Raw genomic sequence first — 18,476 nt, 5'->3', positions numbered from 1 at the left:
ACTCCGCCAACCCTCGCCTCGCCTCTCCACCGGTAGATCAGAGCCATCACCTTGCCAGAGTTCCAGGTGCAGCACTAGGTCCACAACCTCCACGATACAGACGGCACATGGTCTGGCTCCTAGTGCTCCCCTCCCCCCCTCTTTTAATCAGATGACCCCAACCACACACCCGCTTGTTAAAATTCCCCGTTTTTTTTGTGTTTTTTGAACAGGTGCTCGAGGCGGAGGCATGCATTTCCAGTGTCATCCCAGAGGCGTGAGCGCTTGGCCCAGTCTGACATTCCACAAATGAGGGTAGTCGTTCAGATGCGACATTATATTATGGCCCCATCTGCATCTGATACAGAAGCAGGTCATTTGGCTCATCAGTATCGTGCTGGCTCCGGAAAAGCAATCCCACTAGCCCTGTTTCTCAGGACATCTGAAACTTAATATCTCTGATGCATTTCGATGAACTCTCCTGTGCTTCTTTTGCCCACGAGGAATAATTTACAAACTAATTTCCCAATAGTCTTTAGGATGTGGGAGGAAACCATAGTGTTCAATGGAAACACATAGTTATACAGCACGTAAACAGGCCCTTCGGCCCTACTCTACCATGATGTCCCATCTAAGCTAGTCACATTTATCTGTGTTTGGCCCATATCCCTCTAAAACTTTCCTATCCATGCACTTTCCAATCTCTTTTAAATGTACTTGCCTCATTACACGCATCTCGTTCCATATACCAAGCACCATGTGTGACAAAATTGCCCTTCAGGTGCCTATTAAATCTTTCCCTTCTCCACTTAAATCAATGACCTTTAGTTCTTGATTCTATCACCCTAGTGCATTTACACCCCCCCCCCCCCCCTGGTTTTTAAGGTGTAGGATTATCTTTTTGGATGCAAAGAAAAACAAATCCAGTAAAACTCTGGGGCCATCCGACCGACTGCCGACCAGCGCCCTTCCTGCCTTTCGATTCGTGCCCGATACTCGCAGATGTCCAATCGGAATGGCCGATGCTCGCAGATGTCCAATCGGAATGGATTCATTTGCATGTACGGCTGCCGGCTGCATTTCTTCCTTTGATTCATTGCCACGCCCAATCCAGACGCTCAATCTCCGAGATATTTCCCATTTCAGTAGAGATTTCGCTTTTCTTTCTAAGTATCCGGTCCTCATTTCATTTCGTCGTGTTGAAGTACACGTTTTTAATCAAATCCTTCTCCCCCCCCCCCCCCCTCCACACCCAAGTATTTCAAAATTAACTAGCTTCTCCATTTACATGTCAGCTTCCAACACACTTCGAAACAAAGTTGCAAGACAGGAACATTCTGAACTTTTCACTGCTGCAGCAGGCAGGGTAGGTGCCATTGGATTTTTTTTTAAAATCCACTGCTGAGGGAGGCAGGGCAGTGCTGGAATCTTACTTTTGGGAACGGCTTCAGTTCCATTGGAGGAGACGGGTGCATGGTGGAATATTGGGTTGGGGGAGCACACCATTGGGGGAGCACTTGGTCTAGTATATCTATAAAACTCTGGGGCCATCCGACCGACTGCCGTCCGGCGCCCTTCCTGCCTTTCAATTCGTGCCCGATACTCGCAGATGTCCAATCGGAATGGCCGATGCTCGCAGATGTCCAATCGGAATGGATTCATTTGCATGTACGGCTGCCGGCTGCATTTCTTCCTTTGATTCATTGCCACGCCCAATCCAGACGCTCAATCTCCGAGATCTTTTCCATTTCGGTAGAGTTTTCCCTTTTCTTTCCAAGTATCTGCTCCTCATTGCATTTCGTCGTGTTGAAGTGCACGTTTTTAATCAAATCCTTCTCCCCCCCCCTCCACACTCAAGTATTTCAAAATTAACTGGCTTCTCCATTTACATGTCAGCTTCCAACACACTTCGAAACAAAGTTGCAAGACAGGAACACTGAACTTTTCACTGCTGCAGCAGGCAGGGGAGATGCCATTGGATTTTTTTTTTAATCCACTGCTGAGGGAGGCAGGGCAGTGCTGGAATCTTACTTTTGGGAACTGCTTCAGTTCCATTGGAGGGGACGGGTGCATGGTGGAATATTGGGTTGGGTGATCACACCATTGGGGGAGCAGACCCAATGGGTCTGCACTTGGTCTAGTTTAATCTAAATGTTAAGAAGCCAATGATTTAAGTAGACGTTAACGGTTTCATTGGTCAGAGTCTGGGCAGAATTTCTGCTTGGGAACCAGAGGTAAAGCACCACATCTCACCGTGCCAAATGTACAGATCTACTTCTGCAGTTGTATAGGGCTCTGGTGAGACCACATCTGGAGTATTGTGTACAGTTTTGATCTCCTAATTTGAGGAAGGACATCCTTGTGATTGAGGTGGTGCAGCGTAGGTTCACAAGATTGATCCCTGGGATGGCGGGACTGTCATATGAGGAAAGATTGAAAAGACTAGGCTTGTATTCACTGGCGTTAAGAAGGATGAGGGGGGGGATCTTATAGAAACATATAAAATTATAAAAGGACCGGACAAACTAGATGCAGGAAAAAAATTCCCAATGTTGGGCGAGTCCAGAACCAGGGGCCAGTCTTAGAATAAAGGTGAGGTCATTTAAGACTGAGGTGAGAAAAATCTTTTTCACCCAGAGAGTTGTGAATTTATGGAATTCCCTGCCACAGGGCAGTGGAGGCCAAGTCACTGGATGGATTTAAGAGAGAGTTAGATAGAGCTCTAGGGGCTAGTGGAGTCAAGGGATATGGGGAGAAAGCAGGCACGGGTTATTGATAGGGGACGATCAGCCATGATCACAATGAATGGCGGTGCTGGCTCGAAGGGCCGAATGGCCTCCTCCTGCACCTAGTTTCTATGTTTCTACTGAAACCTTCCTGAAAACTGTCACCTTTCTCAGTGTGTTTAAAGGTAGGTGATGCCATGAAAGAGTAGCCAAGCCGAGAGTGATCCCATGACAGTTCGGATTCCTTGAACTGTGTAACACTCAACGTGTTCCCTTATCATTACTGTGTGTTAGTTATGGCAGTGGCCTGTGTTCGATCCTGACCTTGGGGTTTGTGTGTTTTCCCTGTGACCACGTGGGTTTTCTCCGGCTGCTCAGGTTTCCTCCCACATTCCCAAAGCCTGCAGGTTATTTGGCTTCTGTCAATTGTCCCTTGTGTGTAGGATATACCTAGTGCACGGGTGATTGCCGGTCGGCATGGACTCGGTGGGCCAAGGGGTCTGTTTCCACACTGTATCTCTAAACAAAAAGGAAAGAAAATGAGAAAGACGGGGGGGGGGGGGGGGGGGCATTACTCACCCGGAGACGTGGAGCGGTGTCCGCTTGCAGGAACAACCTGCTGATCATCTCCCCCTTGGCCCGAAGCAAACCCTCATAGATGTCATCGTGCATCCCCATCTGGGCCATGATGATCGCAGCTTCTGATCGCCGCACGTAACTGGAATGGCACAGCAATTATCACCACCCACGCACGGCCAGAGACTAGACACCACAATCACTCTCACAGTGCTCACATTCCTCTGTGACTGCTGGAGAGCCTGTGCAGGTGGAACTTTGTATCTAAAGTTTGGTTTACCAGTTCTTGGAATGGTTAATGGCACGGTTTAGAGGGAGATTTAATCTTTATTTTCCTTCTGTTCTAAAACGGAACTGAATTGGGATCTTTTGGGTGGATATTTATCTTTTCCATCACTGTGTACCTGTGTGTGTGTGTGTGTGTGTGTGTGTGTGTGTGTATGTGTGTGTGTGTGTGTGTGTGTGTGTGTGTGTCTATGTGGTCCCTCCCATCACTGCACACTCCCTCTTCCCTATGGGTAGATTAGACACCCACCCACATTACGTGTCAAGCATCTCAGCTATGCCAGCTGGCAAAGGAATCTCCCCTGGGTCACATCAGGAAATCTGGGCTTGTAAGAGGCAGTGGGCCGTGATCTCCCATCGCCCAACCAACATTTCAATGGCAGGGCAGGGGTGGGGAGCGGTTGGCAGCGCTGGGGCGAGGAAGGAAACCACAACTTCCCAACACTGGAATTCCAGCTGAAGCCTCAGGTAGAGAGGTAGAGAGAGAGAGAGAGAGAGGGAGAGAGAGAGGGAGAGAGAGAGAGGGAGCGAGAGAGAGAAATCTCTACCCTAGCACCACGTGGATGCTGAACCATCAACGATATTGTTAGTTGCTGCTGAGTTCAACAGCATCTGGGCAGTATTGAGATTGTGTTTAGCAGCCGCCCCTCTCCTCACTCTAGACGCTCAACCCAGCAATGGATGGTGACGTATCACCTGGGAGATCTGCAGCTTTCTCCCACCATAAACCCACTTGTCTAACGAAGGGCTTGATTTCACTTGAAACTTCCTGTTCTCCAATCCCACAGGATTGCGGGTCTCTGTGTCGATGGGACCTGTGCCTTAAATTACCTCCTCGCTGTGGGATGAGCCCGAGCAGGAATGGCCATTTCTCTTTTACCCTGAGCACGACGTCGCAATAATCACCTACAGCGCATGCACGCAGTCTCACCACAACCACTCACACACATACATCCCACTAGAACCATTCAATGGCATGCATGCTCCCATTGCATCTACTTACACTAATACACACTCTCAGTACTAGTGCATGGGCACACATTACAACCACTCTCACTACAGCCACACACACACACTGACTCTCACTACAACCACACACACACACACACTGACTCTCACTACAACACACACACACACACACACTGACACTCACACACACTGACTCCACTACACACACACACTCTCACTAGTTCCACACACATGCTCTCGCGCTGCAACCACATGTACACTCTCTCGCTACAACCACTCACAAATGTGCACACTCTCACCACAATCACACACATGCATACACTCGCACACACACTCATTACAACCACTCACATACTTGTACTCCAATCACCCACACAGGTACACACTCACTACTGTTCCTCACAGACACAACAACCCACTCACACACTACCTCCGTTTACAACCACACACAGGTATTCACACTCACTACAACCACTCACAAGTGCCCATTCTCACTGCAACAACTCACATTAGTGCACACTCTCACTAAAACCACTCGCACACCTCATTCTCACTATAATCACTCGGGTTTATATACTCATTACCTCCACTCATAGGCAGGCACTACCACTACAACTCACACACGTACTCACTCACTACAATTACACAACTACGAGATCCACAAAGATGCATCCATGTTACATCCACACAGACACACTCACCCCAGCCACACAGATGCATTGTGACCAATGAACACTCACAGTGCACCACACACACACACACACACACACACACACGCCACTATAAACATTCACACATTTTTGTACACTGAAGTCTGATGGACACATGCATAAACTCTGTGTTTGCACCGACACACACCACAGACGATTGCTGTGTAAATTCTCAGTCCAGTGCAATCATTGGCTCACCCCTCACTCATCCAGCTATTACATGACCATTGACTTCACAACCTCAGCCGAGACTGGGCACCCAGTCCTGGCCCAACCTACTGCTATGATAGACTCAAAATGCTGGAGTAGATCAGCGGGACAGGCAGTATCTTTGGAGAGAAGGAATGGGTGAGGTTTCAGGTGGAGACCCTTCTTCAGACTTACTGCTGGATTTCCATGCAGAAGTGCAGGTCATTCACTAAGTAGTTGATAAGGATAGCCCGGTTGCACACAATCCGCTTCTTTACTGGGGCCATCTCACTCTCCTCAGCAAAATCAGATAAACGGCCGACAGACGTGTTGATCAGGGAGGGCACCGTGGATATAACACGAAATGTGGCCAAATCTGAAAACAACAAAGAAACACCTAAGCTGTGGCAGGTCATTCAGGAGCGCCATTCCCTCTGCACTTGCCGGGATCCTACCTAGAACCTGCCCCTTCTTTCTGTCAATCCAGATTTTGTTTTACCACGACAGTATCATGGAAAACATACAATACAGAAGAGGGCCATTTGGCCCATCATGTCTGTGTCTACGTGTACTCCTATGTACCCAGCCTCATCCCATCTGGGTCTGCAGCCCTGCAGGTCACAGCTGCCCAAGTGTACAAACTCTCAAACCTTAAACCAGCTGACCTTGTAATCAACCTCAAGGATGCGGAGGAGAGATAATGGAATGATGCCACAAAGGGGAGCTTCAGTCACACAAGAAATATGAAAACTGTGTCTTTCCTCCTCATTGCAGAGGCAGTGAAGGGAGCATCTACGGAGGAAGGAGGAGCATCAGGGAGTGACTCTGCCCCTCAAACCTGCTCTACCATTTAATCTAATCATGGCTGATGTAATTGCGACCTTAAAACTACATTCCTGTCTGTTCTGGTAATCTTTCATCTGCTTGCTTATCAGAAGTCTATCTGCCCTTTTTGCAGACAATATTGCAAAGACGACATCTGAAGAGAAAAAGTTTCACGTCGCCTCATTTTTAAACATAGTAGATTCTCCTACAAGAGGAATCCTCTCCACATCGACAATGGCAAAACGATTCTGCATTTATATGTTTTAATCATAGTCTCCTCATGCTCTTCTAAACCCCAACAGATGCAAGTATAGCTTATCCAGTCTTTCCTCATTGGATAAGTTGTCAATATAATATAATATAACCATATAACAATTACAGCACGGAAACAGGCCATCTCGACCCTTCTAGTCCGTGCCGAACACATAATCTCCCCTAGTCCCATATACCTGTGCTCAGACAATAACCCTCCATTCCTTTCCCATCCATATAACTATCCAATTTATTTTTAAATGATAAAAACGAACCTGCCTCCACCACCTTCACTGGAAGCTCGTTCCACACAGCTACCACTCTCTGAGTAAAGAAGTTCCCCCTCATGTTACCCCTAAACTTCAGTCCCTTAATTCTCAAGTCATGTCCCCTTGTTTGAATCTTCCCTACTCTCAATTAGCCTAGTAAACCTCTTGCAGAAGTTAGACTAGTTCACAGCTTCCAGTACATTAACATCCTTCCTTAAATAAAGAAATTAATAAAGCCATAAGGCATAGAACTCAGTGCTAGGTGCACCGGGCCCATACTGGCCATCACTCCCTATTTAAACCAGCCCCATTCACCGGCACCTGGAGCCTAGAGTGCACAGTGATTCAAGTTTAGAGATCCAGCATTGAAACAGATCCCTCGGCCCACCAAGTCCATGTCGACCAGTGATCACCTGTATACCAGTTCTATCCTACACACTAGGAATAACTTACAGAAGCCAATTAACCTACAAACCTGCATGGAATTTGGAAAGTGGGAGGAAACTGGAGCACATGTAGAAAACCCACGTGATCACGGGGAGAACGTACAAACCCCATACAGACAGTAACCATAGTCAGGATCAAATTTGAATACTGTACTCTAGATGTAGACTCACCAATGGCCTATATAACTGAATCATAACTTCTCTATGATCATATTCAATTCCCCCACCAATAAACTGCAACATGATAAGAAGCTTTCATAAATACTTATATAGCATCTGCATCCAAGCCTTTGGTAAACCTGCAATCTCTCATCATTTGGATAATAAGTTTTTATATGAACCTGGATAATTTCACATTTTCCACATTATGTTTCATGCAGCAGATCTTTGCCCAGATGATGGAGGTTGGCAAGATCATGACTACTCTTGGGGGTCAGTTCGGGGAAATTCTTCTAGGGGATCGAAAGGTGAATGATCAGAGTCCACAGTGATTAGCAAAAGAGTTTTGAGACAGCAACTCGAAGTGGAAAGTATGGTAAGGGTAATTGGAGAACTCCATCAGAGAGCCAGTAAATGGGTTCATACCCAATGATTCAGCTACTTGGCACCGTCATTCACTCTGAGTATCTATGCAGGACGCTGGGTGGATACATAGAAACATAGAAAATAGGTGCAGGAGTAGGCCATTCGGCCCTTCGAGCCTGCACCGCCATTCGATATGATCATGGCTGATCATCCAACTCAGTTTCCCATTCCTGCCTTCTCTCCATACCCCCTGAGCCCTTTAGCCACAAGGGCCATATCCAACTCCCTCTTAAATATAGCCAATGAACTGGCCTCAACTACCTTTTGTGGCAGAGAATTCCAGAGATTCACCACTCTCTGTGTGAAAAATGTTTTTCTCATCTCGGTCCTAAAAGACTTCCCTCTTATCCTTAAACTGTGTGTGTGACCCCTTGCTCTGGACTTCCCCAACATCGGGAATAATCTTCCTGCATCTAGCCTGTCCAACCCCTAAAGAATACACTTTGGACCAAGCTGGTGGGAACGGAAAAATTAACAAGCCTTCAACTGCTCGAGCGACAAACTGGTGAACCAGTTACATGGAAGCAAAAGCTCTAGCAGTTTGTACCAGGAGCGCAGTATGGAAGTGTTGGGCTGAAAGGCCTATTTCTGTGCTGCACCACTACAACAGGAGAGGGTTACTGGGAGCATGCACGGTTTGACTTGGGGCTGCTACTATTGCAGCTGAATCTAAGATGTGAAAGAAGGAAGATGGCTACAGTGGAGGGGCCAGGACAAGGACCTCACTCCACAATCCTCAGCATGTTGAGCATTGCTGGTGTAGCAACCCCACTCTCTGTGAGTGTCCAGCTCCTCATGAACTTACTTTCCTCATCATTGTAGATTTCGTCCTGCAGGTAGCTTTCAAACAGTTTACGGATTGGTGAATTCCTTATCATCTTCTGGAACAGCATCACCATTCGGATCAACTTCTGCAGCTCCATCCAGGCTCGGTTCTGGAAATATCAGAGGGCCAGCACAGGTCTTTATCCCTCTCTAACGCACACTCGCAGTCTCAACTCCCTCACACTCCACTCTCGTCGCGCCCACAGTTCACCAGTCTTACCGTCCCATACACAAACACACTCAGCACTGTCTACCACACTCACTCACCACACCCGCACTCACCACTCCAAACCCATCACTCCCACAGCTCACCAGTCCCGCCGTCTAAGGCTCAGTCTCAGCACAAACGCACACGTTGTCTCAACACTCTAACCCACACACACTCTCAACGCCCAATGTGTCAGCACTCTTACACACTTGTTCTTAGCACTCCCACACACATCAATCCCACCATTCTCTCACACACAATTTTCATCATTCTCACACATACCAGCCCCACCACTAGCACGCACACACACCACTACTTCACGTACACCAGCCTCACCACTTCTGTACACTGCAGTTTCACCACTCCCTCACATGTCCACAGTCTCTTTGCTCCATTGCACACTCACAGTTTCACCACCCTCAGGCACACTGCCTCACACACCTACAGTCCCACTGCTCTGACACATAACATAGTGGAATCATCCTCTCCACATCCACTCTATCCAGGGTGTTAGTGAACAACATCATGGAGGGCGAGTTTGCACACATCCTCTGCTCATGAGGATTTGGCAATGAACTGTAATCGGGCAGATTAGATGTACAAAGATGTGCATTCTCCCTTGGTGGAGAGTCTACAAGAGATGTAAGGAGTATGGGAGATCCTTCTCAGGCCCCTGCAAGCTTGTTGGGTCTCTAGGAATCCCTGCCTCCCAGCCAAGTGGCAATGACTATAGCCAGAGTTCTGTTCCACAGGCAGTGAAGGATTCTGAGGTCTTTGTCAGGCAGTTGTTGTCTCTCAAGAGTCTTAGTTTAGTTGGGTATAGGCATTGGCCATCTTGTGACTCAGCAAGTGTAGGTTATGTCAACAGAGCTGGGAGATTGAAACCTTCTCAAGCATATCAGGTACATCACTGGACTAAGCTCCGAACCCTGGGTTTCTCCATCCTTATATCAACCCACTAATCAAGTAACCAGCCATATTACTGAGCAGTACTTGGCAGAACCTCAGGCTTCAGTGATCCACAACATCCATGGTGACAGGCTACGGAGCAGCCCCACAAATCCAGCAGACACCCCACTGCATCAATAACAGCCAAGGAAAATCCTGACCTTCACAACAAAAGTAAATTGCAAAAGAGGTGCCCAGTTGAAATTTGGAGAGAGACTAGAAATTCCCACACAAAACAATCACTGGTCTCAAAAACTAACTAACTTTCTCCCCTTTCCCACTGGTTAAAAGTGACCTGCTGAGTATTCTAGCACTTCCTATTCGTAATCTCTGCTTTGTTCAATCCAAATTTTTCTTTAGTGTTTGGTAAACCTGCGCTGTGGAGAGAACTGAATGAAGTGCAGTCAATGGGAATTCTCACCGCTTCACTGAGAACGTGGATTGACCTCAAAATGCCTGTAGAATCCAAGCGATATTTGGTTTCGACTGGGTACGTTTTCAGATAGAGCTCGAACCTGCGCCAACAGAATGCGGAAGTCATACCCGCCCAGCTCAGGCATCCTCCTACATTACAAACAGCTCCTCCTACAAACCCCTCTCCTCCTGCAATGACACATGCAGTACACCTGGAGTTATCGTTATAAATGACTATTACCATCTGAATTTACCATGAAGATCATGGAAGCGATGGATTAAGGGAAACAAGTAGTGATGTCTTGGAACGTGAGCGACTGGATGTACTAGCAATTGGGAGCTAGGGGTATAATGCAAGGCTTTGTGCATTGGAAATCAAGTCTCACAGGTATGCTCGAGTTTTTTGAAGAGGTGAAAAAGGGCAGCACAATGGATATGTGTAAGGCCTTTGACAAGGTCCCACTTGTTAAGCTATTAGATCGCATGGGACCCAGGTTGAGGTAGCCAATTGGATACAAAATTGACCTGGTGAAAGTTGGGAGTGGAGTAGTGCTTTTCAGATTGGAGGCCCGTGACCAGTGGAGTGCCCAGGGATCAGTGCTGGGGCCACTTTTGTTAGTTATCTATCTCAATGATTTGGAAGACAATGTTTTAACATATTTGCTAAGTTTATGGATGACACAACACTTGATTGTATAGTGGATGGTGAAGAAGGTTTGTTTTAAAGATTACAATGGGATCTACATCAACTGAGGAAGTGGAACAGGGAATCACAGACGGAGTTTAACCCAAACAAGTAAGGAGTGTTATCCTTTAGTAAGTTAAACCCCCAGAGAAGGACTTGTACAGCAAGTGTAAGCGCCTTGGAGGATGTTGTCGAACAGAGAGCCCTGCGGGTATTGGTACACAGTTCCCTGAAAGTGGAGGCACAGGGTGGTGAAGAAGGTGTGTGGCATCAGTTAAGGGCATCGAAGAGAGGAGATGAGGTGCCATGTTACAACTATATAAACCATTGGTGAGACTACTCTTCGAGTATCATGTGCAGTGTGATTGCCCAGCTATAGGAAAGATTAATCAGGAATGGGTGCTGATAAGACCAATGAGTATGCTTCTGGAACATTCCTAACCATGTATCAGTCTAAATGTCTTTTAAGCTTGTAATTTCTATCCACTTCTACAGTTTCTTCTGGCAGCTCGTTCCAGATATCCAACACACACTGTGTGAACAAGTTGCTCCGAGGTATCCCTTTGTAATCTTTTCCCTCATCTTAAACCTATACCCTCTAGCTTTGGACTCTCCTACCCTGGGGAAAAAACTGTGACCCTCATGATTTTGTATACGACTGTAAAATTACCCCTCAATCCTGTGCTCAAAGCCTACCCAGTCTCTCCTTATAACTCCAGCCATCTAGTCCTGACAATATCCTTGTGAATCTATATCCCAAGGTAGGAGAGTCTAAGGCTTGAGGGCATAGGTTTAAGGTGAGAGAGGAAAGATTTAAAAGAGATGATTGCAATGTTTAAAGGACCTTGAAACAGACACATGGTTTAGAGGTTTACGGGCCAAGTGCAGTCAAATGGGAATAGATTAGGTAGGCAGCTTTGTTGGCGTAGAGGAGGTGGTTCAAACTCTATGACTCTAAAGAGAAAATACTCACCAGCCACCTACCTGCCAGGCAACAATGTCTCACTCTCCAACCAAGGCCAGCGTTGAGAACTCCCAGAGACCCTCCTCATCGAAATTCCCCGTACTCACCAAAGCTCACACTCTGAGAACACTATGCTCTGTGGAAAAATCAATGCTTCCTTCGCCTCCCTGTTATACATTGCCTCAGTCGGTTGCAGTTATCTGATGCCAACTGAAGCGGTTACGATTGCAATGGGGTCTGCCAGCAAGTTATTTTGTTTACCTCTTCACCTAAAACTACAAGCTCCTGCGAAGAGCTTGAAGCCAATGAGAAAATCACTGTAAATCACTCGCCATTCGGTGCCCTTTTCAATGAGATCCTAACATCTCTCCTCAGCATTCCATCTGGAATTCCATTTCCCATATCAATTGCCCTTCATGAGCTGTAGAGAAGCTGTAAGAGGTGGTGCAGAACTGGTGCAAACACAAGGACTACTCTAAAGACTCCAAAGGAACACATTATTGTTTCAATTTGAACACCCTTCACTCAGCAAGATGCTGCATGATAGTTACCCTGTAAGGCTAGATTGCATGGGAGGGAGAGTAAGCTAACTGGATACATAATTGACTAGATGGTAACTGGCAGAGTGTGATGGTAGAAAGAGAGGTGAAGAAGGTTTTTGCCACACTAGCTTTAATCAGTAAGGGCACTGAGTAGAGAAGTTGGGACAGTTGAACAAGACGTTGGTCGGGCCGCACATAGAACATTGTGCTAAGGTTCGGTCACCCAGCTATAGGAAAGATGTCATTAAGCTGGAAAGAGTGCAGAAAGGATTTAAAAGGATGTTGCCACGACTCTAGGGGCTCCAAGAATTTCCCTTCCACAGGAGGATCAGAATTCACAAGCCGTCAATAATTTAAAAAACCTGTGGAAATTGCAAAATCTGTTAAAGACAATTTGGGGTTTTGCACTACATCACGGCTATCATAATTTTGGCGAGACGCTACCTGGATTCACGGTAATGCTGTCTGGTGTAGGAATCAGCCACATGACCCCCTCAAGCCTAATCTGCCATTCAATTAGATCATGGCTGATCTGATCTTGGAGTCATAGAGTCATACAGTACTGAAACATGCCCTTTGGTCTTCCATACCAAAGCTGACCGTCAAGCACTAATCTATACTAATCCCATTTATCAACACTTGGTCTGTCGCCTGCTATGCTTTAGTGATTAAAGTACTCATCCAAATGCTTCTTACATTATGTGTGTGTCCTGCCCCCACCATCCCTTTAGGGAGTGTGTTCCAGATTCCAACCATCCTCTGGGTGAAAAATGCCTTCCTAGTTCCCTCTAAAACTTTTACTCCTCACATTAAACCTATGTGGTCTGATCTTTCACACTGAGATTTCTTACTGTTTAACATATCTATACTTCGCATAAATTTGTATATCTCTCCTCACCATCCTCTACTGCAAAGAAAAAAGCCCAGCTTATCCAGTCTATCCCTTTACCAAAACAAAATCTAACCCAGACAACATCTTGATCAAAAAAATGCAGGGGATCATCATCCCAAAATGTCAATCATCCCTTTCCTTCCGTAGATGCCTTCCATAGGGGTTATGGGGAGAAAGCAGGAGACTGCGTTTAGGAGGAAGAGATAGATCAGCCATGATTGAATGGTGGAGTAGACTTAATGGGCCAAATGGCCTAATTCTGTTCCTATCACTTATGGACATGCTGCGTGACCTGCTGAATTCTTCTTGCAGTTAATTCTTTGCTCCATATTCCAACATCTGCAGTGCCTCGAACATCCAGAAGAACCCTTCTGCAAGGTCTCAAATACAATCTCGTCCTTGCTATAGTGTGATGACAAGAATTTAAAACCATATTCCAGCTGTGGTCTAACCAATATTGTATAGAGTTGTACTGAGACCTTACTGCACATATATTCTGTGCCCCTGTTGTTGAATGCAAACATTCTATTGATGTGCTACAATTCTGAGGACTATATTCTGCATTCTATGTCTTCCCCTTTGTTCTATCTATTATGCCTGAGCTTGAACTGCTAATAACTATGTATGGTATATCTGATCTGTTTAGATAGCATGCCAAACAAAGCTTTTCACTGTATCTCAGAACATGCAACAATAATAAACCAAAGCCTCAACCTAACACCCTGTGTCTTTTCTTCAACACTATCTACCTGTGCTGACACCAGCAGGGATCTTTGGACTTATATATCAAGGTATCTATTCCATAACACTACCTACCATTCATGGTGTATGTCTTCCTTATTTGTACCCTCCATACCCCACCAAAAAGCATTATGTATTTCCTTGTCCTAACATTGGTCCCATTTTTTACTCTCAGACATTTATGCAGTTCTCTCAAGCCCTCCCTTTTTTCTACAACTGGAAACATATTTTTTTCTACATTTCCCTGTTCTGATAAAAAGGTCTGCAACCTCAAACACCATCTCTGCTTCTGTCTCCACAGATGTTTCCAGCATTCATAAGCTCTGGGAGCAGAATTAGGTCATTGGGGCCCATGCAAGTCCACTTCACCATGCAATCATAGCTGATCCATCTTTCCCTCTCAACCCCATTCTCCTGTCTTCTCCCCCATAGCCCTTGACACCCTTACTAAGGTATTCTTTCTTTTTATTTCACATTTCCTGTAGTTGACGGGTCCAGGACGATGGGCTGCAGTGCAAGATAAAATGTAAGTGATATTACACAGTAGGCACCCTATTTCATAGCTCTGCCTGGTGGTGGAACACATTGCTGGTGTTGGTGGTGGAATATGCAAAGTTAAATCAGCTGACTGGGTGAAGGAAAAGGAGTTTAAGGGACACAAATGAGACTGTGGAAGTTGTAATCTAGAGCAGAAAATAAACTACTGGAGGAACTAAATGGGTCAGGCAGCATCTGTGAAGACAAAGGGATATTGACATTTCAGGTCAAGACCATGCATTAGGAATACTTTGGTGTATTCAGGATTTGAAACTGGAGAGATAACTGCGGTTAGAACTCTTCTTACAAAAACTAGTTGAGCAGAATTACCGGTTTCAGAGTTACAACGTCACATTCCGGATATCCAATGCCCTTCCTCATTCCAGCACAAAACATTTCAGATAACCCTAAATGGTAAACCCGCGATACTGACCAGTTCTGCATGGATTTTTGAACTGCTGACTGAGCCTGTAATAGCATGGTCATGGTGACTGGAGTTCCATTCTCAATCGCTTCCATAATCTGTTTGATGATAGGCGCATTACAGTGCAGTAACTCCTCTGAGAAATCACGGATGGGGTTGTGATGTGAGGAGAAACATAGGAATGAGATGGGAATTAATCCGTGCATTCAGCAAACAAGTCCCTACTCTTGCCTCTTTATGCAGGCACTTGTTGGTAACTTTTTGGCAAAAGGCACTTGCTGGTAACCTACTGCCAAAGCTTAATGCTGATGTTTCTCACTCCACTGGTCCCACCACATGAACAGTGGTACCCAATGGCAATTGTAGATGGCATGGAAGATGAGGCTGCGTTGAAAGTACACCATGTACTGAACCATATACTCTTGTGGTACACCCTGTGCCATCCATTCTGCAAACAGGTCTGGATGGAGACCCACATGTGACATGGTGGAATAAGTACTCAACCTGTTAGAACCCATTGAGTCATACAGCACATAAACAGGCCCTTTGGCCCACTGTGTCCATGCTGACCACCCACTACCCATCTATACTAACTACTGCTCCTTGTGATTTCCCAGCCAGGCTTGTCTATAGATTTTGTGATTGCACAGCCCACCAAGGCTCAGAGAACCTATTTTGAAGCCACTCACACATGCATGTGGAACCAAACTCAACATATGAAGGGGGGCTATCCAGGCACAGGGGCTGGCTGTTTCAGACTGACATCTCTAATGTGAATCTGGAAATTCCTACTCTAGCAAGAGGGCTGTCATTATTATCTAACACTGAGGATATTCCAGGCTGAGACTGATGAAGTCTTGCACATGAAGGGAACCAAGTGATATAGTTATTGTTTGACAATGTGAACAAGATGCATAATCAATGATGAACCTATTGAACGTTACAGCAAGCCTGAGTTCCAACTCTTGCTCCAATTTTTATGTTCTTAAAAGATCTGTCAGAGGTGAGTTTCAAAGATTTTAAAGAGAAGAGAAGCAAAGAAATTGAGAGTTTGGGTCAGGGGCAAAAGGAGCTTTAGGGTCTTGGCAGCTGAAGGCATAGAGTCATAAAGTGATACAGTATGGAAACAGCCCAACGTTCCCACACCGGCCAACACATTCCCAACCTGCGCTTGGTCCATATGCCTCCAAACCTGTCCTATCCATGTACCTGTCTAACTGTCTCTTAAACGATGGGTTAGTCCCAGCCTCAACTACCTCCTCTGGCAGCTTGTTCCATACATTCACCACCCTTTGTGTGAAAACGTTACCCCTCGGATTCCTATTAAATCTTTTCCCCTTCACCTTGAACCCATGTCCTATGGTCCTTGATTCCCCTACCCTGGGCAAGAGACTCTGTGCCTCTACCCAATCTAATGCTCTCAGGATTTTGTACACCTTTATAAGATTTCCCCTCATCCTCCTGCGCTCCATGGGATAGAGACATAGCCTACTCAACCTTTCCCTGAAAGCTCACACCCTCTAGTCCTGGCAATATCCTTGTAAATCTTTTTCCGAACCCTTTCAAGCTTGACAATATCTTTCCTATAACATGGTGCCCAGAACTGAACACAATATTCTAAATGCAGTCTCACCAACGTCTTATACATCTGCAACATGACCTCCTAACTTCTATACTCAATATTCTGAAAATGCCAAAAGCCTATTTGACCACCTTATCTACCTGCGACTTGACCTTCAAGGAACCATGAACCTGTACTCCTAGATTCCTCTGCTCTACAACACAACCCAGAGGCCGACCATTTATTGTGTAGGTCCTGCCCTTGTTCGACATCCCAAAATGCAACACCTCGCACTTCTCCGTTTTAAATTGCATCAACTATTCCTCTGCCCACCTGGCCAATCGATCCAGATCCTGCGGCAATCTTTCACAACCATCTGCACTCTCTGCAAAACCACTCACTTTTGTATCATCAGCAGACTTGCTAATCGTGCCCTATATGTTCTCATCCAAATCATTGATGTAGATGACAAATAGTAATTGGCATGACCAACAAAGATACAACAATAATAGGGCGGAGGTGGCCAGGACTGCGAGGCAATGTTTCAGAAGCTGTGAGAATTAAAAGATAAGTTGTATGCATTTGAAAACTTCAATGGTATATCTATATTTTTAAATAGGAGGTATTTCATCAAGGAGCTGACGTTAATCAGCAAGAGCAGAATTGTTGGGTGGGAGAGTTTCGGATAAATACAAGGTTAGAGAGTGGAATACGAGAGGGAAGTCAGAAGAATCTTTGGATAGTTACATCCAGAGGTAATAATGACAATTGATTAGGGGTGACATTTATTAAGGGTGATCAGGCTATTTAATAATGGCACAGGCCTATCACAAACATGAAAACAGGGATAGTGACTTCAACCTGGGTATATCTGTTAAACGGACTGCCTTTTTTTCAGACACAGTCAGGGAAACATGCCGAAGAAAACTAGTGGGAGGGTGAAGGATAGATCCACAGATCTATCCCGATATCACAGATCCACAAATGCTGCCTAACCTGCTGAGATTCCAAGATTTATGTTTTTTGCTGAAAAGTAGTGGCAGTCTCAGTGCTGACCCCTATGCAACAGAAATCTTGCCAACCTGATAATAACCCTTTGTTACAACTCTGTTTTCCGTTACTCAACCAGTCCATGTCCATGTTATTATATTGCCCTAGTGCCATAACCTTTAACCATGCGTGGGAATTATTTGCGTGGCATCTTATCATGCGTATTTTGGAAATCCACTACCTCTACCGATTCCCCTTGTTTGTTAAATCCTCAAAATCATACAGTCAGTGTGGAAACAGGCCCTTTGGCCCAGCTTGCTCATACCGACCAACATCCCATCTACACTAGTCCCACCTGCCTGCGTGTGGCCCATACCCCTCTATTCCAATAAGTATTCCAATAAACTTGTCTAACATGACATCCCCACCATAAAGCCTTGTTGGTTCTGCTTGTTAGCATTATGTTTTTGTACTCCTGCTGTTACTTCCTAAATAATGGATTCCACCATCTTCCCTGTGGCTGCTTCTATAACTAGACTACAGTTTCTGCTTTCCATTTCCCTCCCAGCCCTGCTGCTGCAGTTGTTTGTCCGCTCGTGTGTCAGACGATGCAGCTCGCTGTTGGCTTCTGTCGTCATCCAACATGTTGACAGAATTGTCGCCCGATGCGTCACACAGTGCATCGTGTCGTCGCTTTCAGGGATCGCCACAAGGAGGCTTCTGCCATGACCCCCGCTGCAGTTGTGATCTGCTGGGACTTTTCCAGAATCTAGGGAACTTTGGAAAATCACTATCAAAGCATTTGTCACTGCAGGTAGACAAAATTGCTGGAGAAACTCATCGGGTGCGGCAGCATCTATGGAGCGAAGGAAATTGGCAACGTTTCAGGCCGAAACCCTTCTTTTAAGATCCTAGGACTCCCACTTCTGCTCCT

General features: G+C 45.8%; 1 protein-coding gene across 5 annotated transcripts in view; it reads right to left on the bottom strand.

Annotated features, from left to right (window-relative positions):
• Positions 1–18,476, bottom strand: part of LOC129701070 (regulator of G-protein signaling protein-like) — a 67,834-nt gene that overhangs the window by 20,747 nt on the left and 28,611 nt on the right. For all 5 annotated transcript variants that reach the window (XR_008724148.1, XR_008724147.1, XM_055642025.1 and 2 more), the window contains exons 14-18: positions 15,001–15,127; positions 10,214–10,307; positions 8,617–8,746; positions 5,630–5,810; positions 3,285–3,423 (exon numbers count right to left, since the gene is read on the bottom strand). Coding sequence is in view for 3 of the 5 variants with exons in the window: in XM_055642025.1 (XP_055498000.1) it covers positions 3,285–3,423; positions 5,630–5,810; positions 8,617–8,746; positions 10,214–10,307; positions 15,001–15,127 (671 nt within the window). In the remaining 2 variants the exon portion in view is untranslated. The remainder of the gene's footprint in view (positions 1–3,284; positions 3,424–5,629; positions 5,811–8,616; positions 8,747–10,213; positions 10,308–15,000; positions 15,128–18,476) is intronic.

This window comes from Leucoraja erinacea, chromosome 10, assembly GCF_028641065.1.
Source record: "Leucoraja erinacea ecotype New England chromosome 10, Leri_hhj_1, whole genome shotgun sequence".
NCBI lineage: Eukaryota > Metazoa > Chordata > Chondrichthyes > Rajiformes > Rajidae > Leucoraja > Leucoraja erinaceus.
The sequence above is the reverse complement of the archived record's forward strand: the minus strand, read 5'-3'. Positions and strand labels throughout refer to the sequence as shown.